General features: G+C 62.6%; 1 protein-coding gene across 1 annotated transcript; it reads left to right on the top strand.

Annotated features, from left to right (window-relative positions):
* The first annotated feature begins 1,274 nt into the window (after positions 1–1,274).
* Positions 1,275–27,346, top strand: Ttyh3 (tweety family member 3). Its single transcript, XM_074075422.1, is given in 15 exon segments — positions 1,275–1,617; positions 14,473–14,482; positions 14,485–14,641; positions 14,796–14,907; positions 15,008–15,228; positions 15,387–15,482; positions 16,440–16,512; positions 16,662–16,737; positions 17,693–17,748; positions 18,329–18,421; positions 20,183–20,275; positions 20,463–20,599; positions 21,499–21,672; positions 22,081–22,156; positions 24,467–27,346. Coding segments are annotated over 15 exon segments (1,572 nt in total). The 5' UTR covers positions 1,275–1,494; the 3' UTR covers positions 24,542–27,346.
* The last annotated feature ends 100 nt before the right edge of the window (positions 27,347–27,446 follow it).

Below are 27,446 nucleotides of genomic sequence, written 5' to 3'. Positions count from 1 at the left end.
GGATTCATGCAGCCATGTTTCTGGGAGGGTAGCCTTGGTCTTTGGGGACATGAGGGGACCTTTGCCTTGTCCATTGGTCCCGTAGCCTTGGGTGCACTGAGGAAAGAGAAACCTAAGCCAGAATCCAAGACCTGGCCTTGCAGCCACTGGGAATGGAGCTCATGCTGTCCGTCCTCCTGCGCCCTAACTGGGAGCTGTGTCAAATGATCCAGAGGATGGAAACCGCCCTCTGCAAAGGCCGTATCACAGAAAATCAGGGTCAGATGAGCAGAAGACAGGCCTCTGGGAAGCCAGGAGGGGCCTGGCTGCCCGCAGAGCAGGGCAGATGGAAGAGTCCAGGTGTGGAAACCTGTGCGTGGAACACAGGAGGTCCAGACATAAGGCCCCAAGGCAGTGAGGGGACAGAGCCAAGAGGATGTCCTCAGGGGTGAGGCCAAGCAGGTACTGTAGCTCCAGTGGCCTTTCTTCCTGGGTCCAGGTCAGCTGTCCGCAGCAGGTGCTGAGTTTCCAGGCCTCAGGGTGCCAGGACAGGACATTTTCTTTGTCTCAGGTCTTACCCAAAGACGTGATCCCCCCCCCATACCCTGCATCCCCACCCGCCACAGGGCTCTTCGTGCCAGGCCTTCTGAGCACCGTGCTCTCCCTGTACCTCTGCGACCCCCCTTCTCGGGGGAGGATGTGGATGCACAGAGATTAGGTAACCTGTCCACGATCACGCAGAGCCAGGCTCTGAATCCACATCATGTCCATCCTGCAGAGCGGCCACTCACTGGGGCGCATGCTGCAAGGAAGCTCACCCAGACCCTGCGGGCCCGACCCCCGCAGCAAATGTGCAGTAAACCAGAGGACTCATGGGATGAAGCACAGCTGCAAATGCAAGTGGGGTTCCACCCCCGGGGTTCACAGTAGGGACAAGTTCTGAGGGTCCTCGGGCCTGGCGGACCTGGCGCCCCCGGGGAAGGGGAAGGCAACGAGGTAGGCGGGACTTCTGACGGTGGACCAATGGCGTGGCGGAGGTGGGGCCTCAAGGTGGGAGGGGAGTAGGGCGGAGCCAAACCTGGTTAATGTAGAGACGGAGGCTCAGTGGGGCGGGACCAGTGGGCAAAAGCACCAATAAGGACGCAGAGACGGGCGAGCGGCACCAGCTCAAAGGCAGCGATAAACCAATGAGATCTCAGAGACAGTCGGAGGGCGGGGAAGTGGAGTGGGCGTGGCAAATGGACAGCGAAGCAATAACAGCGTGAGGGCGGAGCCAGCGGGCGGGCGGGCGGAGGCGGTGGCGGCGGCGAACAAAGAGGCGGCGGGCGCGGGCGGCCGAGTGGAGCCGAGTATAGCCGAGCCGGGCCGAGCCGAGCCGGGCCGAGCCGGGCCGGGCCAGGCTCAAGAGCTCACGAGCAATGCGTGTGGTTAAGAAAGGGTCGGCGGGTTCCTAAAGCCCCCCGCTCCCGGGCCAGCCGAGGGAAAGCCACGCGTGGCCGCGGCATCCGGCCCGCCATGGCCGGGGTCAGCTACGCGGCGCCCTGGTGGGTGAACCTCCTGCACCGGCTGCCCCACTTCGACCTGCGCTGGGAGGCCACCAGCAGCCAGTTCCGGCCCGAGGACGCCGACTACCAGCAGGTGACGCGCGTCCCCGGTGTGTCCCCAGGTCACGACCCCTCCCGAGGGTCCGAGACCCTCCCTCCATCCCCATGCAGGATCGCGACCCCTAAATCCTGGAGGGCCCTCTGGTGCATGGATCCCCCCATCTCAGGGTCTCAAGCCCTCCCCTGGGAAGGTCCTGGGTCCCTCCAGATTGTCACCAGGGTCCCCCTATTTGGGTTAGTGGGGCCACCTCCCTCCCCTCCATGGACAGCGATGGACTGCTGCCCAAGTCCCACTTTATGCTTGGGGCGACCCCCGCCCCAGGTCTGCACCCTGAGCTCCCTGGGTGCAGACAGGAGGGAATTCCTCACCATCCCCCCACCCCTCTTAGGCCCCAGATGGGGAATCCACTGCCAGGCTCTGGTGAGTGAGTGGCCTGGGCAAGGGCCAGCCCTCTGTGGCTGCAAATGACCCCCTGCTCAGCGGTCAGGCTGTGGGATGTGCACACTGTGCAGTGCGGTCAGTCCCTGGTGGAGGGGGCCGTGAAGTGGGGACAGGAGCTGGGCCTGGGTGTTGGTGGCTGCAAAGGCATTGAGCCCCTCCGGCAGAGCTGGGGGCTGTATAGGGCTCTTCTCAGCCTTCTCCCTGTGGAACCCTAGGCCTGGCGTCATGCCAACTCCCAGTGCCGCCCTCCCCCCCACACACACACTGCTGAACCACTGTCATTTGAGTGCAGGGCAGGGGACCAGGCTCTTGGCTTTTTCTTCCTGCCAGAGGACCGGATTCCAGAAGCCAGGGTGGGGGGTTGGCTGCCTGGTCATCCCAAGTGCTTCTGGGTTTCTCTGTTGTGGGTGTTCAGAGCAGCGACCCCGCGGTGGCTGGCGTGGGAACCCAGCGTTGCTGGGCTGAGTAACAGCTCACCTGCTCAGCGCTTTGCGGCCTCCAGCCCAGGAGAACCGGAAGTCCAGGGTGAGGGCACATGGGAGCTCGCTGGTCCCACTCCTGGTGTACCTGACCCCAGGTCCACCAGCTGACCACGTTCCTAAGCAGATTAGAATGGAGTGAGGAACGGGCCCCACCCACACCAGGAAACAGCAGGGAGTCCTGGAGGACCAGCACAGTGTGGGGCTGCACCAGCTTCTCTGTGCTGCCCAGAACTGGCTGTGTGGTGGCTTTGTCACACTCCTCCTTGAGGACTGTAAGCGGGAGGTTGTGTTTTACTTGGAAAGTTCTCTGCCCTGAGGATTTGGCCAGATCTCAGTTCTGAAGGCCTGGAGGCACCTGAGGCACCCAGGTGGCTGTTTCCTGTGGCCTGTGGGCAGCCACCTGCTCACACTACAGTAGCTGCATTTGAACTTGCTGTGAGGATAGGTGGGCCCCTGCTCTCCAGGAGGCCTAGATTCCAGCACACGTGGCGGGGGGGCGGGGGAGTGAGGGGCGGATGGGGGGCGGCCCTGGGCCTGGGAGGGCCTGTTGTGCCCCTTTGCTGCCTTGCCCTGCTAGCTCTCTGCCGTGGGAGAGCTCTCTCTGACTCACTCTCCTTCTGGCCCCTCTCGGAGGAGCAGAATTAGCCTCTGAATAATTCACAGTGTGGAAACCAGCCTCCCCCGCCACCTTCGCTCCTGACGCCAGCTATGGACATGCGTCCTGCCCCTGCCCTTGCACGCTGGTGCTTTTAGGCCAGGTGGCTTGTTCTCTCTGACCATCATTCTGAAATCCCAGGGCTGCTGGGGCGGGGTGGGGGTGGGCAGCAGGAGCAGAGCGCCCATCCCAGGCAGGTGGGATCATGGCCTGTCATGGGGCCTGACCTGCCTCCCTGGGGAGTCTCGTTGTGGGTAGACCCTTCCCCATCCCGATCTGGAGTGTCCTCTTAGCCATCTTTTTACCCCTCCTCCACAGTTGCCTGCTATGAAGGGGTTTTCTAACTTCCTTGCTGTTTGGGGCAATGGTGGGGGCTAGGGTCGGGGGTTGGGGCCTGGGGAGACCCTCCTGGGTCCTGGGCTGTTTCTGACCCCTGTGGCCCACTGTCGGGACCCCTGGTGAAACCCCCAAGGAGACCCTTTAGCCAGGCCCTGTGCGGGGCTTTCACCCAGCCCCCTTTCACACAGCCCAGGAGACACTGATGGTGTCTGCTGTGCACAGATGAGGAAACAGGCCAAGAAGGGACTGGATGCCCCACTGGAGCTGGTCAGCCTGGGTTGCTGGATCTGGAGTTGATGGGTTCTTCCAAGGGCACCTAGACCCTGCGAGGATCTGGGCACCCAGAGCCACGACCAGCCCTGCCCTGAGGTCCCCGCAGCCCTGACACAGTAGGTGGGATCTTCCTACAGCGTGAGCTCTCTTGGAACTGCTATCTCTGACCATGGCCTTCCCAAGACCACCATCCTGGGAGAGTGCCCCACTGTCCACCTCTTGGGGCTGTGATGATGTTGCAGAGCGGTCTGCTCTGTGCTGCCCCCCACCAGGGCTGTCCTCAGGCTCCTGCTTCCCAGGAAGGGAGTAGGGGCCCCCAGCTAAGTGGACAACACAGGGCCCAGAAGCCTGTCCTGGCTGCCTGAGGTCCCCCAGTTGGGGTAGCAGAGCTTCTCTGTATAGAATATGGGTGCCTGGGATGGGGACTGCTGGGTCCTGGCCTGGGGGCTCACTAGTCTTCATCACCCACCATGATTTCATGTCCTCAAGAAGGGGTCAAGTTCCTGCTGTCTGCTCCCAGTCTGGCTCAGTCTGACTCACTGTGTCCAGTAATTTAGGGCAGGCTGGAAGCTGCGGCTGCTGGAGAGCCGTGGTGACCAGTGATAGGGTTGGAACAGGGGCCTGGTGGTCTGGGAAGGCTTCTTGGAGGAGGTGTTACCTAGCCTGCCATGTAGGCTTCCAACCAGGCTGCAGCTGAGGACAGGCGTTTGCTCGTCTCCTCTCTGATTCTCCCATGTGGCAGCCCAACTCAGGCTCAAAGCCGGTACAGGGACACACCAGCCTTGCAGGTAGCAGTAGCACTTGCCTAGGGCTCACCAGCACGTAGGGCTGTTTCCATTCTGGCCCTGAGTGCTTGGTGTGCCCAGGGCTTGGGAAGAGGGTTCCAGACAGCAGGAACAGCATGTGCAAAGGCTCTGAGGCAGAGAAGCTGGATCTTCAGGCCAGACCAGGCAGAGCCCTCTGATCCACAAAGCGTAAGGAGCATGCTGCCTGGGAGGTGTGTGTGTCCTTGCACGTGGCCACGCAGAGGGAGCTGGGCTCTGGTCGAGTGGCCCTCAGGGCCAGGTGTCTCCTAGCGGAGCTTGGAGCTGGCCCATGACAGCATGGCCCCTCAGTTTACAAGGTCAGCTGCAGGCAGCAGGCCAGTGACAGAACGGCCATAGCCTCCTCCAGACAGGGCTGGCCTCATTCCGGAGTCCTCACTACTCCGGAAATGAGCTCTGGCTAAAAAAGCACCTTATCACTGTCTTCAGCTTACAGAGGCTGTGGGTGTTCGTGGGACACGGGGCGGGGGACACATGAAGACAAAAGAGCCGCCCAGCTGGAGTCGGACCTGCAGGGTGTTTAGGGGTGGGTGCCATTTGAAAACAGCCGTGCTACATCCCTTCTTGTCTGTGGCCTGCTTTTTTCTTTCTTTTTTTTTTTTTTGGCAGCACTGGGATTTGAACTCAGGGCCTCACATTTGCTACATAGGTGCTCTACCACTTGAGCCACGCACGCCCTGAGCCCTTCCTTCTTTAGGTATTTTTCCGTAGGTCTTGCATTTTTGCCCGGGGTCAGATTGAGCTGTGATCGTCCTACCCCAATATCTGAGATGACAGGCCTGCATCCCACCCGTGGCTTGTTGGTTAACTTTTCCGTTGACCCATCAGTCTTGAACTGCATCTTCTGATCTCTGTCTTCCCAGAAGCTGTGGTTACAGGTGTGAGTCCAGCTTGCTCGTTAAACGCCCGTGGCCTTCTTCTAAGTGCTTCCCCAGTGTCCCACTGTGCTGGTCAGCATTCTGAGGTTGCATGTAACAGAATGCTGAAGGCAGTATGCCCTGGGGAGCCAGGTGGGAGCTTCTAGAGCAAGCCCGGGGTGGGCAGGACTAGATGGGCTAGACTTGGGGTACAGATAATAGGGTCTGGGCCTTGGGGACCAAGGGAAGGCCTCTCCAGGCCTGAGTGGCTGTGAGTGTTTGCACTGGAGTCCCAGGAGCAAATGTGGTGCCTGGCCTGGCCTGGGTCAGCCCACCTTGTGGCCAGGGGAGGCTGAGGCTATGACCCCTGGGCCCCCTTGTCCTCTCCCATTGGGGATGGTGCTGGGACATAGTCGGCCGACCTGCCACCTTGTGTATGGGAAGTGCTCTGCTCCATTGTGCTGGCTCACCGTGGACCTAGGAGTCTGCAGATCTCTGATCCCACAGTCCCAGACCCTCGAGAAGTCCTGGAGAAAGGAGGTCCTAAGGACACTTCTGCTAGCTGGCACAAGCCTGTTATCCCAGCACTTGGGAGATAGAGACAGGAGGATAGAGAGTTCCAGACAAGTCTGGTGGCATGGTGAGACCCTGTCTCAAAAATCAAAAACAGGCAGGTGCAGTGGCTCATGCCTATAACCCCAGCTATTCGGGAGGTGGAGTGAGGAGGTTTGTGGTTCGAGGCCAACTGGGGCGAAAAGTTCACAAGGCCCCATCTCTACAGTCAAGCCAGATACGGTGATGCACACCTATCATCCCAGCTACTGGGAAGGTGTAAAATGGAGGCCCAGGATGTCCCTGACGTAAGTGCAAGACCCTATCCTCAAAATAGCTACGGCAGAAAGGAATGGGGCCGTGGCTCAAGTGGTAGGGCGCCTGCCTACCAAACGTGAGGCCCTGAGTTCAAACCCCAGTACTGAAAAAAAAAAAGTGTAAAGCAAACAAGAAGGGTTCTGCTGAGGGCGTGGGGGCATGCAGGTCACTTTACGTCAGTGTAGTGGCGCCTTGGCCACTCCAGGCCCTCTGCGGGGTTCCTGCCCACCCTGGCTCGCATGGCTTCTCTCTCAGGAACCCTTGTACCAATCTCTCTCCCTGCCCCCACTCCTGCCAGGGGCCCAACCTCACCCCACACGTGCCCTGCTGCCCTTCTGGCTGCTGTCCACGGCCCTCTCGCAGGCTCTGGGAGTGCCAGGTGCTCTGTGGCTCTGACCCCCAGGTCACAGCCACCCTGCTGAGAGGCTATTACTGTGTGTTTCTGTAGCACACGGTGGCCCCTGGAGCCGGACACCATGGCCCTACACTGGCAGAAGCTGAGGGCTGTGGACTGGGGCTCCGGCTCCAACCCACTCCTTCTGCCCTGTGGACACAGCTTCAGTGCAGCCCCAGGTCCCTTGGTGCTGGCTATGGGGCCCAGGACGTCTGACTGCACCCCTCCCCCACAGGCCTAAGAAGGGGAACCCAGGCCTTAGGCCCAGGCCTAGGGTCACCGAAATGGGAAGTGACTCATTTGGCCACCAAGGGGAAGGGTTGGTCACATGAGAGCACCCTTAGAGGGCCAAGTGGCCTTCAGGGCTGCCTGTGGGCCCGGCCAATAGAGCCCCCAGCCCTGTGAGGCCGGGTGCACGTGGCTGTCAGGCTCCTCATGGTCTTCACTGGGGAGAGCGGTTGAGGACACAGACCCAGAATGGTCACTGTGGTTCAGCTTGGCAAGGCTCTGATAGGCCCATCCCCTGAGCATGGCGCCCCCTGGAGCTGGGAACCACTCCCCTCCTAGAGCGGGATGGAGGCCTGGCTGCAGAGGCCCATCCAGGCTGTGGATGGGCCATGGGGGCTCAGAGCCTTGGTCAAGGCAGCTTCCAGCCAGTGCCATAGCAGGACACCTGTGCTGGGTGACGACTGTGCCACAGGCTGTTCCCACTCCTGTCCAGAGCCAGGTGTCTGCTGGGAGAGGGGTGGTGTGAGGCCTCTCTGCCCAGGACCCTATGTCCCCAGATGGGCTGGGGCACAGTGTACCCCCTAGATGGGGTCGGAGCCCACGCACATGCAGGCCTGCACACATGAGTGCTCCTCGGCCCTCAGTTAGCCTGGCCACCCCCACCCCCGCCTCCGCTGCCCCAGAGCAGGACTACTGGAACCTGGGACCTAGGAGGGTACAGATGTACCATGAGGCAGCGACCACTGTGTTCCAGCCAGGCTTGTTGCCCCAGGGTGTGGGAATGGCCTGAGAGGCCAGCTGGTTCACTCTGCCTCTGAGGAAGGTGCCAGGCATGGCGGCATGGCACACCCACTGCCTGGCTGCCTGCTCGGCCCTGGGCCCTCTGGACTGGGTGCCTGGCCATCACCTCAGAGGCGATCACCTGGGGTGCTTCCAGCTCTGGGACCGGGTTCCAGGCTGGCTCAGGTGACCAGGCCATATGGTGGCTACCCACTGGGTCTGAGGTCTGCCAGTGTGGTGAGAGCCCAGAGCTTCCTGGAGTTCACGCTGGGAGACAGGTGTGTCAGAACAGAGGGGCCAGCGTGGCCACGTGCACTGTGCCCTCTGCAGGGCAGGGCAGGGTGGCCCTGGCTGCAGGAGAGCTGGGGTCTTCTCACTGGCGTCGGGCTTCAGGAGTGCAGGATGGGGCTCAGCTGCAGGAGACCCGGGCTGGACCCTCAGCCACGTGCTGCCTCACTGAGCCTGCTTCACGCGATTCCAAAGTGTGACGTGTGCAGCCTTGGGCGCCTGCGTGCCTGGACCTCAGAGCTGGGTGGGCACGGGGCCTGGAGCAGAATGCTGGGCCCTGCTCCCAGCTCCCGCGTGTCCGCCGCCAGCTGCTATCCCCAGGCCCCGTCAGCAGCTCACTGTCATGGAAATCGTGAAACCCAAGCCCAGGCCGTGGAAAATCTGTTTTTAATTTCTGCCTGGTGTGGCTGGGAACCTCGGCTGAGTGTGCTGGGGGGTGGGGCGGTGGCAGTACAGCCAGATCAGCACTTGGGCAGCCTGGCCTGGGCAGGGAGGCCTCTTTGCAGGTCAGTGAGTCCTGGCTTCCTGCGAGAGGAACAGCTAGCTTCCTGCAGCCTCAGTGTCCGTCCACATAGCAATAGTCGGCCCACCTGATGGCCAGGGACCCTCAAGCAAGAGTAGAGAGCTTGCACGCAGTGGGGCTCAGGCCAGGCCTGGCCTGGGGAGGGGACAGTACCGTTGTGATAACCCCCTCATATTGGGGGCCCCAGAGTTGGAGAGCTGTGGTGCTGGTTCCTGGCCAGCCACCAGCCGCCCAAACCTTATCTCTTCCTCTGGCAGATATGGCTGCCGTGGGTGTGCCCCAAGGCAAGGGGTTACCACTCATCTCCCTTCTCTCACCCTCCTGTCTGGACCCCACCCTTCCTCTGGAGCACTCTCTGCTGTCTGAACCCCACCTGATCTCATTTGTCACTGGACTGTGGCACACAGGGCCATCTTTGAGGGCCCCTCCTCCTGGGGTACCTTACCATCCACCCAGGTGTGATTATGTGTTGACTCATCCCTGCTCCAGGCAGGCAGGTGTGACTGTGTGTTGACTCATCCCTGCTCCAGGGAGGCAGGTATGACTCAGTGTGGTAACTGATCCCTGCTCCAGGCAGGCAGGTGTGACTGTGTGTTGACTCATCCCTGCTCCAGGGAGGCAGGTATGACTCAGTGTGGTAACTGATCCCTGCTCCAGGCAGGCAGGTGTGACTGTGTGTTGACTCATCCCTGCTCCAGGCAAGCAGGTGTACTGTGTGTGGTGACTTATCCTTGCTCCAGGCAAGCATGTGTGACTCTGTGTTGACTCACTCCTGTTTCAGGGAAGCAGGTGTAACTATGTGGTAACTCATCCCTGCTCCAGGGAGGCAGGTGTGACTGTGTGTGGTAGCTGATCCCTGCTTCAGGCAGGTAGGTATTACTGTATGTGTTGATTCATCCTTGCTTCAGGCAGGCAGGTGTGAGTGTATGGTGACTTATCCTTGCTCCAGGCAAGCAGGCGTGACTTTGTGGTAACTCATCCCTGCTCCATATTGTGACCGGTGGCTCAGTATGCCACTTTTCCCTCTAGGCTGCTGTGTCTAGATGCTTCTGCCCTGGTGAGGCCCAGAGCCACAGATTTCCAGCCCACAGGGAGCAGTCTACACAGGGCTGGCTGAGCCTGTCCAGTCTCAGGGCCTTGTATGTGGGGTGTGCTACGTGGCTAGCAGGGGTCAGAAGGAGAGCAGGCCTAAGCAAGAGGTCATTCAGGGGCCAGCTCCAGGCCGTGCACACATGCCCTGTCCCGTCTGTGCAATGCATAATGATTTGGGGGCCTTCCCTGCACAGAGCAGGACTGGGCAGGACGGTGGGGGACGGGGGTCAGAATCCTAGGGATCTTAGGGGCAACCTGGAGGAGGTAGCCTGTGACGAGTGCTGGGGACAGTGGGGACTCCCTGAAGGAGACCTAGGGACCGCATGTGCTTGGGTCTGGAGACCAGAGAATTCCGGGCCAGCCCTCAGCCACTCTCCTCGTCTGCCTCTGCTCGGGGGACCCGGCCCTGACTGGGGACGGAGACCTGTGGGTCCCTGTAGGCCCAGTGGCCTCAGACCTGGCCCGTCTGATTTGGGACAGGAGGCTTCTGTTCCACAGGAGTTTCGGGAGTGGGTGTGCGTGGGGGGTGTGGGGAATGGGGCTGGGCAGCCCCCTAAGCACCCACCGCCTACAGCTCTGAACTGCAGGACCTGCGGAAGGATGGGGTGGTCCAGGCTGAGGGGCAGGAGCCCCAGGACCTGGGAGGGGTGGGTTGGCCTGTGGCCACCCCACGACCGGAGCGCAGGCCAGAGCAAGCATCTCCCTCGCCACGTCCACCACGGATGGAAAATCCCAGGTGCTCAGAGCCCAGGTGCTGATCAAGCGTTCCCATGATGGTCCTGAGTGGGCTGTGGACCGGCACCGGGCCACCCCGCAGCCCAGAAGTGTGTCTTTTAGGGATCTGGCCTGAGAGAGTGGGCTGAGGTCACGCCCACAGTAATCTCCCCGACAGCTGGCCCGGCCTTGTGCACACCAGCCGGGGACAGGTCCCCTAGTCTGCAGGGGTGTGCTGGACCCCTGGGTCCCTGTGCTGACTTGCCTTGGTATTACCGAGGGGTGCTGTCCTTTTCCTCCTGAGAAGCTGAATGGGGCTGACAGTTGAGCAGGTCCTGCCAGGGAGAGCACTGCCCAGCCTCTCGGAGTTGGAGGGTAGGGGCCTCAGTTTACCTGCAGCGAGGCTGAGCCCCTCCTGTGTGCGGGCTCTGTGCAGAGCAGAGTCCTAGGGGTAGAGACGAGGTCAGCAAGGCCCTGTGTCTCTCTGGCCTGCTGCAACGGTGGGCAGCACCACCCCTGCCCAAATCACAGAGCTCAGTGCAGCCTTCCCAGTGCCCCGTCCAGAACGGGCAGTCCTAGGAGGTGAGGGTGGAAATGGGGTCTCCAGCCTCACAATCAGAGACCGGATTCCTGGAGCAGACCAGACCATGGTGGGAGGAGAAGGAAGGGTACCAGTGTGAATACCTGGCAGCCACAAGGGCACCTGGTCACCGCCTCCAGGGCTTGAGTGACTCTGGTGTCCTTGGGTGGCCCCCCTGAGTCCCAGGACACATTTTGGTTTTTTGTTTTGTTTTGTTTCTGGAGACAGTCTCACCATGTAGCCCGGGCTTCTCTTGAACTCACGATCCTCCTGCCTCCACCTCCTTAGTGCCGGGATTACAGGCATGTACCACTGTGCCTGGCACCCGGGACACAGTCTCATCCTCAAGGCCTGAGGTTTCTTGGGGCTGGTCCTGGCCTGGCCTCACCCTTAACCAAACTGGGAGTGCCTTGTCCCTTTCCCACCGGCCTGCTGTAGGCAGCAAGTGTCCCAATTGACATCGAGGGGCTTGGAGCCCCAGGAGCACAGGGCCACACCTCCTCCCCCCGTAGTAGAAACCTGGGCCCACACGTGGTATAAACGGTCACGTGTGGGAGGGGATTCACACTGGCATCCCGGCGTGAGCAGCTGTGGGTCCCCTCCCCTTCCTGGCTCAGAGCTGCGGAGCTGGGCCTGGAGGCAGCCCTGGCCTCACGGGGGCAGGTGGCTTTTTCTGGGGTCCCCCACGCAGGCTCCGCCTGAAAGCACTGCTCGAGGCCTGTATTCCCATTGGCTCCTTCGCCCTCCCAGTGGCTCCTGGAGAGAGCCATTGCTGGCCATTGCTGGCCGTGCTCACACACCAACCCTGGCTGTGTTCACAGTACGCCGCCTGCTGGTCCTGGCCCTGGTCCAGCCTTCTTCTGGCAAGCCCCATCGTTCACTTACGGTTCACCATCAGTTGGATCCCTGTGTGTGCCTGGCACCTGGTGGCCTGTAGGGACTGGCTGGCCTCGTCCCAATGCCGGATGGCCTCTAGTGTGTCTTACGTTATGGGGCCTGTTTTCTTGTCTGTCAAGTGGGGGTGTGTGTTTCTGGCATCACTGAGGAGGAAGGCCAGGCCTGCAAGCTCGTAGATGTGTGCTGTGACTGAGCACCGAGTGAATAGACCAGCCCTAGAGGCTGCCTGCCGCGTGTCTGAGGTCAGCCCCTTCCTCTTCCTGATCCCCAGTGTCCTCACCCCTGGACGTGTGTCCCCGAGGGATGTGTGCTCGAGGTGAGGGATGGAGCTCTGACACCCCTACCAGAGCTGCATCACCCATTGAGCAGATATGGGTGCAGGGGAGTGAGGGCCATGCCAGCCAGGGCCTGGGAGGGCTGACCAGAGGGGGCCGGCCGGCCAGTGCTGGGCCAAGACAGGGCTAGGTGACATGGGTTCCAGAGCCGTGGGGACCTCTGGGGTGGCCCTGCTTATGGAAGTGCAGGTGTCCGTGTCCCCAAGATTGGCCAGTTGCCTTCACAGGCCTGCCTGTCTTTACCTCGAACCTATAAGGAAGGAAACTGTAGGACCTGTGAGCACAGCTGGTGGGGTTGGCACCTCTGGTTCGTGCCCAGCTGTGAGTAGGTGAGGGTGGATCCAGGAAGCCCAGTTCGACTCCCTGATGTTTACTGATGGCCACTGTATAGGGCTGGTGCTAGGGCACAGAGACTGTTAAGGCCCCTGGGACTGGCGACTGGCCTCTGGCCCACACACAATGCCCAATTCCACTGGGGCCACCTGCTGTGGCCAGCTTGTCGCTGCCTCCCCATGCGCTCCTAGGCTGTGCAGCCCCTCCTGACCTGAGCACCTAGGGCCCAAGGGAGCCCCGGCTTTGGAAGGTGGCTCTGGGGCCAGTCCTCCCCAAGGTGCCTGTGCCGGCCACTGCGAGCCAAGCACGGGGCTAAAGAAGTACGCTCCTCCAGCGCCTTGCCCAGGCCACCCGTCACAGGGCAGCCGAGGGGTCAAGGTGCAGTGTGTCGGGACGGCCCCGTGGTGGAGTCCTGGCCTTCCCCTGAGGGCCCCCCTGCACTGTGCCACAGGCACAGACCCAGCCTCCAAATGGCACCACAGCCCAGTGTGACACTGGCCCATGAAGTTCCACTGTTGTGCGTGTCTGCTGGACATGCAGGCTCCGGAAGCACCTTCGTGGCCAGGTGGAAGGGGAGAAGCTGCCTCAGAGTGTGGGGCCAGCTGGCTTTAGGGAGGAGGGAGTGTCATCGTCCTGCTGCCTGGCAACTGTCCCCTGGGAGCTGCCCCACTGGGGAGCAGTGCTGTTGATCCAGGAGCCTCTTGTCCCAAAGGGTCCAGGCAGGGGTCCTTCTGCCCATGGCTCCCCGGGCTTGGGCCCCGCGGACAGACACAGTTGCCAGGGTTATCAGAGTTGCGGGGTGACCATCAGGCACCCCCGAGCTGCAACTGGTGCAGAGAGATGCCCTCCTCCCCCTCCCGGCAAGCTTCCTGTGCATTGGAACGCAGGCCTTTGGGCCTGGTCCTTTCTCTGTCGGAAGCATCTCTACTGTGAAAAGGTGGCCAGGCAAGCCCTGGGCGGTGCAGAGCCCAGTGGAGGCGGGCTGGCGCCTGCTCCGACTGTGGACAGCACCAGGCTGTGTCCCTGCTACCCTCCTCCCCACAGCGGGTGCTCAGGAAATGTGTGGGGTAAACTGCTTCCTGTTATGCCCAGCGTTGGGGCAGGAGGCCTCTGCTGTCCCAGGGCCCAGGGGACACAGCATCAGGCAGCTATTCACAGCCAGCCCCCAGCCTGGACGTCGCACCAGGCCTGGGTGGTATCCCTGGGACAGACTCGGTGTGTGGTCGGTCCTCATCTCATTGAGTATAGGCAGCACCAGCTGGGGGCAAGGCCCCTCACAGCCCCCCAGATGTGCGTGAGCCTGACGTGCCCCTCAAAGACTTTTGTCATCAGCAAAGTGGAGCACAGTCCCCAGCAGGCCCACTTTCCTAGCACCCCTGAAAACCTCCGCACTGTGGGGTAGAGGGGTCACCATGGCAAAATGCCCTCCTTTGGCTGGTGGACACAGGGAGGCTGGGGAGAAAGAGGGGCAGCGGTTTCACCTCCCCGTTTTCCTCCCACGGCTGAGGGAGGAGAGCGAGGGGCAGGACATTCCATCCCAGGAGCCCCCTGGGGCTGGTGATGAGGACAGATGCCATCCTCACATCCCCACTTGCCCTGTGCCTGGCTCAGGAGCTCACTGCCCCTGTGCGCCACTTCAAGGGACCATCACCGTGCCAGCCCAGGAGGTGACAGGTCCCTGTAGAAGGACGGCTCGGCATGGGACCTAGGAAGGGACCCCCATGGCCTTGCCAGCTGGGCACGCATGGAGGCCTTGAGCTGGTCACTCCTCGTGGGGTCTGGGTTCAAGTGCCATGTGGAATGGAAGATGGTGAGCAGTGACCACCAGAGCGTGGCTTAGGTGTTGGGAGCCTGCACCCACGCCTCACCTCCCAGGGCCGGGGGAGGATTAAATGGGGGGGTCAGTGCCAGGTCCCCTGGCCAGGCAGTGCCTGTAGCCGGTGCGGAGCCCACCGCCCTCCAGCGCGCTTGTGCCGCCCGCAGGCGCTGCTGCTGCTGGGGCCGCGGCCCTGGCCTGCCTGGCCCTGGACCTCCTCTTCCTGCTCTTCTACTCCTTCTGGCTGTGCTGCCGGCGGCGCAAGAGCGACGAGCACCTGGAGGCTGACTGCTGCTGCACCGCCTGGTGCGTCATCATCGCCACGCTGGTCTGCAGGTGAGTGCGGGGGGCGGGGCGTGGGAGGGGCCGGCGTGGTGGGGGGGCCAATGTGAAGGAGCGAGGGGTGGTGGCAGGGGCCAAACGGGGCGGGGAAGTGGGCGGGCGGGAGGGGCCGGGGACGCCTGCGCTCTCAAGGCCCTGCCTCCTCCAGCGCGGGCATCGCGGTGGGATTTTACGGCAATGGAGAGACCAGTGACGGCGTCCATCGGGCCACCTACTCGCTCCGCCACGCCAACCGCACGGTGGCGGGGGTCCAGGACCGCGTGAGTTCACGCGGCGGGCGGGGGAGGGGCGCCCCTCTGTGTGCGCGGGAGGGCGCGTGGGCGCGCGGAGTCCCCGGCCTCAGCTACTCTGGTCCGGCAGGTGTGGGACACCGCAGCGGCCCTGAACCGCACGGCCGAGCCCAGCCTGCAGAGCCTGGAGCGGCAGCTGGCCGGACGGCCCGACCCCCTGCGCGCCGTGCAGCGGCTGCGGGGCCTGCTGGGGACGCTGCTGGGCTACGCGGCCTCCGTCCCATTTTGGAAGAACCCGGCGGTGTCGCTGCAGGCGCTGGCGGAGCAGGCGGAGCTCTACGACTGGTACAGGTGCGCGGCCCCCCGCCTCCGCCCCGCCCCTGAGCGCGCGGCCCCCCCCCCCCGCCTCCGCCCCGCCCCCGAGCGCGCGGCCCCGCCTCCGTCCCGCCCCCGAGCGCGCGGCCCCGCCTCCGCCCCGCCCCTGAGCGCGCGCGCGCGTGTGCCCGCAGGTGGCTGGGCTATCTGGGCCTGCTGCTGCTGGACGTTGTCGTCTGCCTCCTGGTGCTGGTGGGCCTCATCCGCAGCTCCAAGGGCATCCTGGTCGGGTGAGTGCGGGGTGGAGGGAGGGTCGTGGCCCAGCCGCACCCGGGACCAGCACCGTGGGCCTCCTGTGCCGCGTGGGCTTGCTGGGCTAGTGGACGCCTTCTTGGGACTTGGTGCCCAGGCCCCCGAGTGCCGGGGAACTCGTTCCATTCCTCCATCCTTGGCTGTGCTGACAGCCTGGGTCCATCCAGGCTCTCACAGTGCCACCTCCTCTGAAGATCACAGGAGTGGTACCTTTTCCGTAGAGTGGCTGCAAGGGGCTGTCACTGTCCCCACCTCTTCCAGGCTCCTGTGGGGGTCTGGCACTGGGAGAGTCCAGAGGACACCCCATCCTCTGCAGTGTGGTGCCCCGTGAGGGATGAGCGTGTAGGCGACAGCGCCCTAGAGAAGAGCATAGCCAGGGTGGGGGGTGCAGGCATCTGGGCGGTCGCACTGTGCACGCTGGGCCCAAGAAGGCCCGAGAGTGGGGACTTGGGGACAGAGGCCTGAGGGAGGCCAGTGTGCAGGCCTGTGGGTGTGTGTGGGGATGGGGGATGGCAGGTCTGGGGCTCTGAAGGAAGCTGTGTCCCACAAGGTTAAAGTCCCTGGTATAGCTGAGATCATAGGCCCCTGAGACTGTCACATGAAAGCCACAGAGCCAGAGTGAAAGCAGTGACTGTGATCTACTGAGGAGAGGATCCTGAGGAGGGAGCTGGGGGCAGGAAGGGTGAGGCCCCAAAGCCAGCTGGTCTTCAGCCCAATCCCACCCGCCTGCCTCTCCCATCTCTGAGCCCCACCCCGGCAAGGAGCCGCATCTGTCCAAGCCATGGCTAAGACCATGCCACAGGGGCAGCCACAGCCCCTGCAGGCCAGATCCCCCAGATGTGTCCTGGGGCCTGGCACTCTGGTCTGCAGCTTGGTGTGTGGCATGTCTCCTCCCCCCAGCCCGGGGGCTGCTGACCGGCCTCCTTTGCCCCAAGGGTCTGCTTGCTGGGGGTCCTGGCCCTGGTCATCAGCTGGGGCACACTGGGCTTGGAACTGGCTGTGTCTGTGGTGAGTGGCTGGGGTCCTGAGATCCCCATCTGCTGGGCCTAGGTGGGGAGGGGGGTACCACATTCCTCTGCCCTCTTGCCCTGGGGCCAGGGTGGACAGAGAAGCACAGCTCTTCTCTAAGGCCTGCTCCTTTGCCTGTGCCCACCCAGGGCTCCAGTGACTTCTGCGTGGACCCTGACACCTACGTGAGGAAGATGGTGGGGGAGCACTCAGTGCTGAGTGAGGGTGAGTCTGCAGCCACATCAGAGCTGGTCTTCCCACGCTGGGCTGGCCTGGGGCGGCAAGAGGAACAAGTGAACAAGGCTGAGGTGCCCCTGCCGTTGGAGCCTTGGGTCTCGGGGTGGCAGGTCCCAGGCCAGGAAACTGGTGAGTCAACAGGACCACCTTTTCCCAGGTGGAGGCTCTGCGGGATGGGCAGGTGCGGTGAGGCCAGTGACAACCTGGGGGGCAGTCAGGTGGCAAGGGAGGCACACAGCCAAGCCGGAGATTTTGAAGTTGAGCCAGGTGAAGCTGTGCCCCAGGCGAAGGCCAGGTGCAGGCACACAGGCTACATGGGAGCCTAGCCAGGCTGCACGCAGTTGTGTTGGGGCTTATTGTAGCGGGGGCGCCTGTGGCCAGGGGAGAGGGGAAGAGGCGAACCACGGCTTTTTAAAAGCTTCCGTGAGGCCAGGCACGGTGGCCATGCTTGTACTCCCAGCACTCCAGCAGCAGGATTGCGAGCTCAAGACCAGCTGGGTTATGTCGTGAGACCTTACTGCACACAAAAAAATTTAAACAGCTCTCCAGGCTGCTGGGTGGTGACCCGAGGGTTCTGGGGAGGCCGCTTGGGAGGAGCCAGCGAGGCCTTGAACAGGTGGAGTAGGAGGCGGGCAGTATGGGCTTTGGGGGTGGGGCAGCAGGACTTCCTGATGAGCTCAATACAGGAAGAGAGGAACTGGGATTCCGTGTCGCTGGTCCTCCAGCCCCAGGCTCCTGGGGCAGACACCAGGGCTGAGTGCAGGTGGCGGTGTGGGAGACCACACTCCCACTGTTGCCACATCTGGCATCCTGCACACCAGCAGAGGGTCGGTGTCCAGCCTTGAGCTCCCTGGAGGCCACAGCTCGCCCCCATATGCTTGGTGCACTCATGCAAACAGAGGCCACCCCTCAGTCCCTCCTCCCCTTCCCCCTCTCTCCACAGACATCCTACAGTACTACCTGGCCTGCTCACCCCACGCCGCCAACCCCTTCCAGCAGGTAAGAGCCAGGCCAGTCCCCAAGCCCACCCACTCCAGCCAGCACCACGGGAGCTGTGCAGGGGTAGCTGGGCGGACACTGTTAGCCCAACCTGCCTAGTGCTGCCACGTCCCCGAGACTCCTTTCATTCCTTGGGGGGCAGAGGGAGGGTCCCTGGGAACGCTTCTGAACAGTGTCCTGTGGTGACATTTCAAGGGGTGGCAGTGCTGGCTGTCATGCCAGTAGAATCCGTCTCCAAGACAACCTGCCAAGGGTAGGCGTGTGGTTCACGCCTGCCATCCCAGCACTCACTTTGGGAGGCTGAGGCAGAAAGGACTGGGAGTTCGAGGCCATCCTGGGCTACATAGGGAGGCCCTGTCTCAAAAAAAAAAAAAGAAGACTCACCTGCATTGAGAGTGCCTGTTTGCTCTCTGGAACAGGTGCAGAGGTGCGGTGCTCTGGCACCTCCTGAGGGAACCCCCTGGTGTGCGGACAGTGGGGGTGGGGGAAACGGGTACGAGCCCTGTAGGCTGTGTGCCGGGGAGGACCGGGGTGACCAGGTGGTGGCCCAGCCGCTGGAACCCAAGCCTTTCTGGAGCAGAAGCTGTCGGGCAGCCACAAGGCCCTGGTGGAGATGCAGGACATGGTGGCTGAGCTGCTGAGGAGCGTCACACGGGAGCACCCAGCCACCAAGGTAAGGGGTGCAGGGTGGGGGAGCCTGGGGTCCCATCTCCTCCGCCTTTCAGTATGGAGCTGTCTTCCCATCCTCCTCCCTTTCCATTGTTTTCCCCGGGGGAAAGTTCAGTACTTTTTAAAAAAGCAATTTTGTTCTTTATATTAAAAGTGACAACTGGTGGAGTGGCTCAAGTGGTAGAGCGCCTGCCTAGCAAGCAGGAGGCCCTGAGTCCAAACCCCAATACCACCAAAAAAGAGGGGAAAAAAAAAAGACAGAAACAACCCAAACGCATCAGCGGTGGAGTGAGTATGTTACGGTATAGCCCACACAGAATACTATACAGCAGTGAAAATGGAGGCACATACACCCCCATGTGGGCGCGTGTGGTTAAGCTTCTGACAAAAGTCCACACCTCCTGGGGGTGTCTGGGTGGCCTGTGGGGTCCCCGTCCCTGTAGGACAGGAGCAAGGAGAGCTGTCTGGTGGGCTCTCCAGCTCCGTGGGAGCAGAGGAGTACCTTCCCTGAGGGACTTGGCGGACTTCAAAACAGCCAAGTGTTTGAAGTTCACGCACGCGATACTTTGTTTTATTTCGCGTTCCTGGGACAGCGTGCCCTTGTGTTTTGCTGACATGGGTCAGTAGACACATCAGTCAGCTCCGGCCACTGTCACAGCACTGCAGATGGGTGGCCTGACTGAGACCTTTGTGTCACGGTCCTGGAGCGTGGAAGTGTGAGGTCGAGGCGTGAGCCGCTCTTTCCTCCCGACGCTGCCGCCCTGGTCTGGCAGTCTCGTCTTCCTGCGTGCTCACAGGGTCATCCCGCACACGTGTGTCTGTGTCCTGAGCACTCTTGTAAGGACCCCAGAGGGCCACTCAGCAGCTTCACCTTGCTGAGCCGGTCTGCAAAGGTTCTGGGGCTTCAGTGCGTGGATTTTAGGACACAGCTGAGCCCGTCACGCTGGGCTCTGTGTCCCTGACACAGCGTGGCTTGAAGCCGTGTTGCTGGAGGCGGCACTGGGCCTCTCGTCAGCCCAAGGTGTTGCTGTAGCCGTGTCTGCATGTGTACGACAGCCAGAGGGGTCCACACACGTGCACACACAGGTGCACTGCGACGAGGCTCGCTCTGCACAGAGGGTGTCACGTACTGTGGTGTCTCTCAACGTCTCCCGTTAAGAAAGAACACTCTTTCACTGTTCTTTAAAATAGGGTTTTTAAAAAACAGCTGGGTACCAGTGGCTCACGCCTGTAATCCCAGCTACTCAGGAGGCAGAGATCAGGAGGACCGCGGTTCGAAGCCAGCCTGGGCAAATAGTTCGTGGTTCAGATAGTTCCACGAGACCCTGTCTCGAAAAAATCTTCACAAAAAGGGCTGGTGGAGTGGCTCAAGGTGAAGTTCAAACCCCCAAAAAAAAACAGAACCAGGCCCCAGCCAGTGACTCACCATGGTCCCGTGACAATAGGGAGATGTGACTTCACATAGCACTGACCCAGGGGACAGGCATCCATGGGTCCCTTGTGTCCCCATGATCCAGGGCACAGACTCCATGGTTACCATTCTGCCCTCCATCCCTGCTTCCTCAAACTCTTCCTTCCCCACCTTCCCCTCTTTCTTCTTCCTTCCCTCCCCAGAACTGCAGGTACTTGCCAGGCAGGCGCCATGCCAGGGGTGTGTGCAGAGAATGGGGTGGAGGGTGGTCTCGGTGGCTGGTTGTGGGGTGGAGGAGCCTTGGGCTCCAGGAGGAGGTGTGGTGTTGACGTCAATGGCGCATAACCCCCCCAGGACCCCCTGCTCCGCGTCCAGGAGGTGCTAAACGGCACCGAGGTGAACCTCCAGCACCTGACGGCCCTCGTGGACTGCCGCAGCCTGCACCTGGTGAGGGCCGCCGGGGCGGGCGTGGGCAGCTGCGGGCAGGGTTGCTGCCGGACGGGGACAGCCCACCGATGGGGGCTCTCAGCCCACCTCCTGGCAGGGGCGTCCAGGCCACTGTGACTTGGCTCTGGGGGTGGCGTGTCGGCCTCACCCTGCCGGAGTCTGACTCTCCCCTCTGTCCCGCACAAAGGACTACGTGCAGGCCCTGACGGGCTTCTGCTATGACGGCGTGGAGGGCCTCATCTACCTGGCCCTCTTCTCCTTCGTCACGGCCCTCATGTTCAGCTCCATTGTCTGCAGCGTCCCACACACCTGGCAGCAGAAGAGGTGAGGCCCAGGCCACCCAGCACGCGAGGTCCTGGGCTCGAGTGGCGTGTGGGTGCCAGGCTCCTTCTCTGGTGTCACTGTGCCCCTTCACCCTCCTGCCTCCTTCCCATTTGGGCACTGACTGCTGCTCGTGGACGCACGGGGCTCGCCTGTGTGTTCTCTTGACGGTGGTGGTGATGGATGGCGATGGGGTGGTCATGAAGGTGGTGGTCGTGATGGTGGCGGTGAGGGTGGTGGTGGTGACAGGGGCAGTGGCGGTGGTGAACGTGGAGGCTGAACGGGTGGCCCAGATCTCAGCCCTGGAGCGCATGGTTGACTCCGACCCTGACTGTACCCGCTTGTCATCTGACTGGACGAGTCACTGCTACTCCGGGCTGCGGTGCCCCTGCATTAAGGGAGGTGTAAGAGGTCGGATGAGCTCTGTGTAAGGCCCCACCTGGGCTCAGCCGTGGTCCCCGCTGCTCAGCCACAGTGTGTCACCCCAGCCCAGCCCAGCGTCCCATCAGGGACAAGAGGGTGTGGAGGGCTCCAGAGTGGCAGGGTCTGAGCCACGGGCTCCCTGGCCTCGCTCTGCAGCACCAGTGGTGTGAACGGGCCCTGCAGGGCCAAAGCAGGGCTCCCCAGCCTATGCCCCAGGCGGGGACCTGCACCCTACTTTCAATAAGCAAACAGCCAGGAGAGCCCTCTGCGTGCTGTGGGACAGGCCCAGGTGAGGTGACCATGTGGTCTAGGGCCCCGCCTCACAGTCAAGGCAGCGCCTGTAACTGCCCACAACCCATCAGTGTGACCGTGGCCCAGCCAGAGTCAGAAGCAGGCGTCCGCGCCAGCGCTGCTTCGCAGGCTGTGTGGCCGGTGCCCTCCTGCAGGCCCTTTAGCTTGTGTCCTGTCCCTCCCTGCAGGGGCCCCGAGGAGGATGGGGAGGACGAGGCTGCACCGGGGCCACGGCAGGCACACGACAGTCTATACCGCGTCCACATGCCCAGCCTCTACAGCTGTGGCAGCACCTATGGCAGTGAAGCCAGCATCCCGGCCGCGGCCCACACGGTCAGCAACGCCCCGGTCACCGAGTACATGTGAGTCGTGGGACAGGTGGGACCAAGGCTGGGCCATGGCTTGGAGGATGAGGGAGGCCGGCGCAAAGCCTGCAGGCTGTGGTGGAGGCTGGGCAGCCCCAGGCGTCAGGTGACTTAGTGTTGAGTGTCCTCTGCTCTCAGGTGAGCCCAGTAAAGGGCCATGCGGAGCCCACCTGATCAGACAGAGGGTCCATGGCTAGGCCGATGGCCCAGGGGAGGGGAGGCCTGGGCAGGCACAGGGGGCCGCTCTAAGCCTATTACTGTGCTGGGCCCCCGAGACCCTCAGTGAGAACAGGTGTCAGCCCTGTGGAAATCGGCGTCAATGGTGGTACTGGGCAGAGTCCTTCTGGCACTGAGATGGGTCACTGTGGCCAGTGGCCACTCATCAGCTCTCTCCTCTCCTCTCAGGAGTCAGAATGCCAATTTCCAGAACCCCCGCTGTGAGAACACCCCTCTCATTGGGCGTGAGTCCCCACCACCCTCAGTAAGTCCAGGGCAGATGGGGTGGGGGGATCCTCAGCCGCCAGGGGGTCCACTGCCTTGGTTCTGCACCACCACGGGGCTCTGGTGTGGTTGTCGTGGGCAGTGTGAGCTCTGGGGATAACTGGAGCCTCTGGTGCCGGGGACCCAGCAGGGTCTCGGTGGACATCTGGCCAGAGTCTGTGGGCTCATAGCTGTCACCAGCCTTGGGGAGCCAGAGCGCACAGCGCTGGGGGCCCGCTGCCCAGAGGGTTGGCTCTTGGCCCTTTCTTGGGGTAGGCAGGTGGGCAGCCCCACCACACGGGCCCCTGTGCTCCCTCTTCCCACCTTCACTCGGGCTCCCATAGCCCGGCTGGGCCTCCTTTCCTGCTAGGGGCCGGCCTTGCTTCCTTTCCTTCCGTCCTCCTTTTCCTGAGTGTAGCAGCGTTTCAGCCCCTGGCTGTGCCAGCCTGGGCCTGGAGTTCCCTCAGCCTCGAGGAGACATGAACAGGAGAGGACAGGGTGGACTTAGTGCCAAAGAGAAGGAGCTGGTGGAGAGGTTAGGGTCCACAGCTGCCTGGAGGGCCAGGTGCGAGAACTGGAGCCAGGAGGCTGAAGGCCACCATGCTTCAGAAGTGCCCACTGTGTGGCAACCACTGTTTTCCTGTAGTATAGGGCTGGGCCTGGGGTACCCAGGACCTGGACTAGGGGCTGTAAAGCCCAGAGGCCGTGCCGGGCTGCAGGCCGCGCCCTGGCGTTCAGGTCGCCCCTCTCTCTCTCTCTCTCCTGCACTCCTCCCACCCCGGGCCCTCCTAGCGCTATCTGGCTGCCCTGGACTCTGGCGGCCACGCGGGCTGGCAGTTTAAGCCCATGGACAGTGCCCGAACGCTGTGGTAGCTGTGCCCTGAGTGACAGGTACTGACCCACCCGGTCCCCTGCCCGCACGGCTGCCCGCCTGCGCCTCCATGCCTCGCACCCTCTGCTCACCACCGCCCCCCGCCCGAGCCGACCTCAGGCCCAGCTGCTCCAGGGCCAGTGCTGGGCGGCACAGCCCAGACAGAGGCCGCTATCATGGCCCTGAGCCCGCGGGTCTCAGCACGAGCAGTGAGCCCCATTCCAGATTTTCCCTGTCCCCTCCCCCAGCCCAGCCGCCCAGCTGTAAGTGGCCAGCCTGTCTTGTCACCTCCCAGTGAGGAAAGCATCCACCCAGGCCCCGTGTGCACTAGGCTTGAGCACAGAGCCGGGCCCCTGGGTGTGCGGCTCCGGCCCAGCCTCCGGGTTCGGCAGATCAGCCGGTGCACACAGGTGTTCGGGCGAGCGTGCACGCTCCTCCTACCGTCCCATCCCACCACCTGTCCCCGTCCCCGCTGCATGTCCATGGAATGACATGGCTGCTCATGTCACCCTCCTCCTGCCCTCCCCGCTCCATGTCCATCACACAGCTGCTCACACCTTCTAGGTGTTCCGGGAGGTCCCCCGGGGGCCCACGGAGCTCTGACCCTCTGGATATGGGGTTGTGGGACCAGCCTGGGATCGCTGGGGTGGCAGGTGGCCACTTGGGGTGGTGGGATCAGCCGCCAAGCTTCCTTACCACTGGTGACCTTTGGCCTTTGCCCCTACCATGGACGTGTGGGTTCTTTTCCCGCTGCCTGGCCTCAGCCCCTGCTTTGTTCTCATGTGTGTCCACCCTGAGCACACGCCACACTGCATTCACCACATGTGCACTGTTCGAGGCCCATGAGCCTCTGGTTGGACAAGGGTGGCCAACGTGTGCAGCCCGTCGCCTCTGTCCCAGTCTCAGGCCTTGGAGGAGTCCACTGTGGGTCCCTCCCGCCACGTGGGCAGCAGTGTCACTCCAGCCTAGGGTGATGGGTCAGAGTGACCATGGGGGCCTAATGAAGAAGACGCATCCTACTCATGGCCTGTGACCCGTGGCCTGGCAGGGCCTGGGACTCAGCCTGGCCAGGTGGGCAGCCTGTGTTTGGCCTTCAGGTCTGGGCACAGGGGGTCCAGTTAGGGCCTTGACCTCTGGCTCTGGGGGGTGCAGATAACAGGGGTCTCCCCAACCAACTGGTGGGGACTGAGTGCTCCTTGCCCAGCCTGGGGCTGACTTCCCAATGGGCCACCACCTCCCTCAGGCCTACCCAGTCCTGGGTCCAGGCCCTGTACTGGCCGGCTCCTCTCCGGCCCCCTGCCCCTTGGGCTCACCAGCTGTACACTGCTCCATCTTCCTCCCAAGGGTTGGCTTTTGCCAGCCTGTGCAGACTGCATGGAGGAGGCTGCTGGCTGCCCGGCCTGCGCAGGGGCCCCACTGACCCCCTCCTCTCTCCTCCAGTACACGTCCAGCATGAGAGCCAAGTACCTCGCCACGAGCCAGCCTCGCCCCGAGTCCAGTGGCAGCGTGCACTAGACCGCCACCCCTGTGCCAATCGCCCACCCTCCTGTGCCAGCACTGCTTCCATCCGTGGCCACCTGCCTGCCGACCCTCCACACACCAGCTCTGGGCACAGCCGAGGCCCCACCCTGCTCTCCCTCCCCGCAGAGTCGTCCAGAATGACCTCTGGGCCAGGCTTAGAAGGAAGGGTTCTGGGCCACCCCCAGCCTGGGTCACACACCTGGACAGATGCTGCCACCAAACCTGGCCTCCCGCTCCACAGGTCCCTGTGCTGTCTTGGACCGCTGAGACCTGCTCTGTGCCAGGTGCCTGTGTCCTGACACACTCCTTCTGCTGATGGCCTTCCAGCCTCGTACACCTCAGCCCTGGCCTTCCCTGACCCACCCCTTCCCTCCCACAGCCGCCATTGTCTCCTGGTGCCGCCCTCGCCTGCTAGCCCCGTGCTTCTGTGGGTCACATCTTAGTTCACAGGCCAGCAGGAGACCCGTGACTGACATCGCTGGCCACTGAGGGACAGACCTGCACCTGCCTGCTTGTCTCGCACGTGTGGACTCCCCGCCCCCCACGCCCATCTCTCTGCAGCATCTCCGCCCACCTCCTCTGGTCCACACGGCTCACTGGCTCAGCCCTGCTTCTCCCGCCAGCTCCTCCTCCAGGGAGGCTCCCTTCTCTGCCTCACCCAGCACCTCTCTCCCTCAGCACCCGCCCTGCCTGAGGCATCCGGCCTTCCCCGGACAGCAGGTGTCACACAGGGCCTCCCAGTGCTGGCCGCCTTGGTGCCAAACCCCTCCTCCCCCCTCCCCCCAGGACGTAGCAGCTTCCTGCGGTTTGTCTCTTGCACTAACCACAGTGTCCTCTCCGTGGCAGGCGGGCGGTGGGCCGAGCGCGATGCTGCTCCCTTCCTTCCCTTCCTGTCTGCTTTCAACAGGACAGGTGCAGCGTCTCTAGGGCCCTGCCTCGGGCGCTGGACCTCAACTGGCTGTGAATGTCCCCAGCCTCCGGTGCCCGTCTGGGGACTAACCACTAACCTCACTCCCAGCCTCCATGGGTGCCCCTGGCTGACCAGAGCCAACAGGTCTAACCCCCGTCCAGCCTGGACCCAAGGCCCAGGACTGCAGTGGGGGTCCAGGACTGGAGTAGCTGTTTTCTTCGTGGGGTGCTGTTAGGAGGGGGCCATAGAGGGTCCAGAGACCCCTCCTGGGCAGCTGCAGCCCAGGAGGACGGTGTCCTCAGGAGTCACTGCCCTGTGGACTTCGGACTTGGACTAAGGTCCCTGTGGCCGCAGTCTCCCTCCCTGTGAAGTGGGAACAGGCTTCCCCAAGGTGCTTTTGGTCCTAGCGTGTGATCTTTGCTTGTGCTCCCGGGGTAGAAGCAACCGCAACCGGCAAGTCAGGACCCCGAGGCCCAGCCCCAGCCAGCTGGGACCACGCGGTCTGGTGCGGGCCTGGCCTGAGGGCCAGGGGCAGCCAGAGTGGGCGGCAACCGAGGCTCCGGCCCTACCGTGGGAGGCGGTTTACAGACCTCTGGTTCTCCCTGCTGGAGCCGCAGGGCAGCTGCCCAGTCCAGAACCGGCCTTGCTCCTCCCTAGGGGGAGGCTCCACCTGCCTTCTTCCAAACCCTTCTCTGTGCTGGTGTCTGGGACCAAAAGGAGGCTGGTGGGCCTAGGGCTGAGCCTGCGCATCTGAGCCCTCAGGGCAGGACCTAACCTCAGCAGAGGGCTTCTACCCCCGGCCTCACCTGGCCTGGCTGCGGACCAGGAGATGCAGCCATGGGCAGCTTGCCCGGTGTCCTCCTGGCTCTCCTGGCCGTGCCTCCGGGGTGCTGTGCTCCCGGGTGCTCTGGGGCGGCTGAGGCCCCGGCTACCCACAGTGAATGTATATATAGCATAAGAGGCGGGCACTGCCCAGCGTGGCTGTGGACCTGTGCTGTCTTGGGCGTCCTGACTGTCGTGTGCGTGCCCCATCTGTGACTGCTCACCGAGGCTGAAGAAAGGAAGGGGCAAGTCGGGGTTCACGCCTCCACCCCAGTCGGCGGAGGGGGCTGCTCCTGCCCTGGTTTTCTTTTCATTTTGAGTTTTGGGAATCACTTGACCCCCATCCCAGTGACCCTCCACACCTCCTGGGGGCGACAGGCCAGGGCCAGCTGCCAGTGACCAGCCCCGCTCCCACTCTGCCCATGAGGACCCCGAAGCATGGGAAGGGGCGAGGTCAGAGGAGCTCAGCCACCAGGCAGGTCCCTGGCCAGGCCAGGAGGAGGGGTCCAGCTGGGACAAGCGACTTTCTGCAGGTGTCCACCCCCATGGCAGGTGGTGGACAGGCCTAGTTGGAATCAACCCCAACCCTTTTCCCAGCCCCTGCCCCCCATCTCACTATGCAATCCCCGTTCCAAGCACGGAGCCCCCCAGCCCCAGCTCTGCCCAGCTGGGAGGGCGTGGTGAGGCCACAGCCCCTGCGCCCGGGTGGCCGGGGCCTTTGGTGGGGCGTCTTTTTGTGTTGGACCCTAATGGTTACGTGCCGTACCCCTGTGTTTGTCATATACACGATTTAGTTACGACTCACCCCGGTTCACCTCCCCCACGCGCAGTGTGGGTCACCCCCGAGCGGAGACGGCCTGCTTCCCCTCCAGCCTCCATAGGGCCTTGGCTGTGTGTCATGTCGCTGTGTTTTTGTTTTTTAAAACTGGGTTTGGGGTTTGATTTTTATTTCTTTGAGGGGGGGACTTTTATTTTTCTTGGCAAATACTAAAATTCTCGTCAATGTAATATCTGTGGTTTCTATTCAGCTTGGGTTTCATGTTTTAAAATAAAAATTTGAAAACAGGTGTCTGAGTTGTGTGGGGTCCAGACTCGAAGCAGTTTGCAGGGTGGGGTCGGGGGTGTGAACCAGGTGGGCTGGGCGGGGCTTCACTGGCAGGCGGGGCC

Source organism: Castor canadensis, chromosome 6, assembly GCF_047511655.1.
Source record: "Castor canadensis chromosome 6, mCasCan1.hap1v2, whole genome shotgun sequence".
NCBI lineage: Eukaryota > Metazoa > Chordata > Mammalia > Rodentia > Castoridae > Castor > Castor canadensis.
This window is presented reverse-complemented; position numbering and strand designations above follow the sequence as displayed.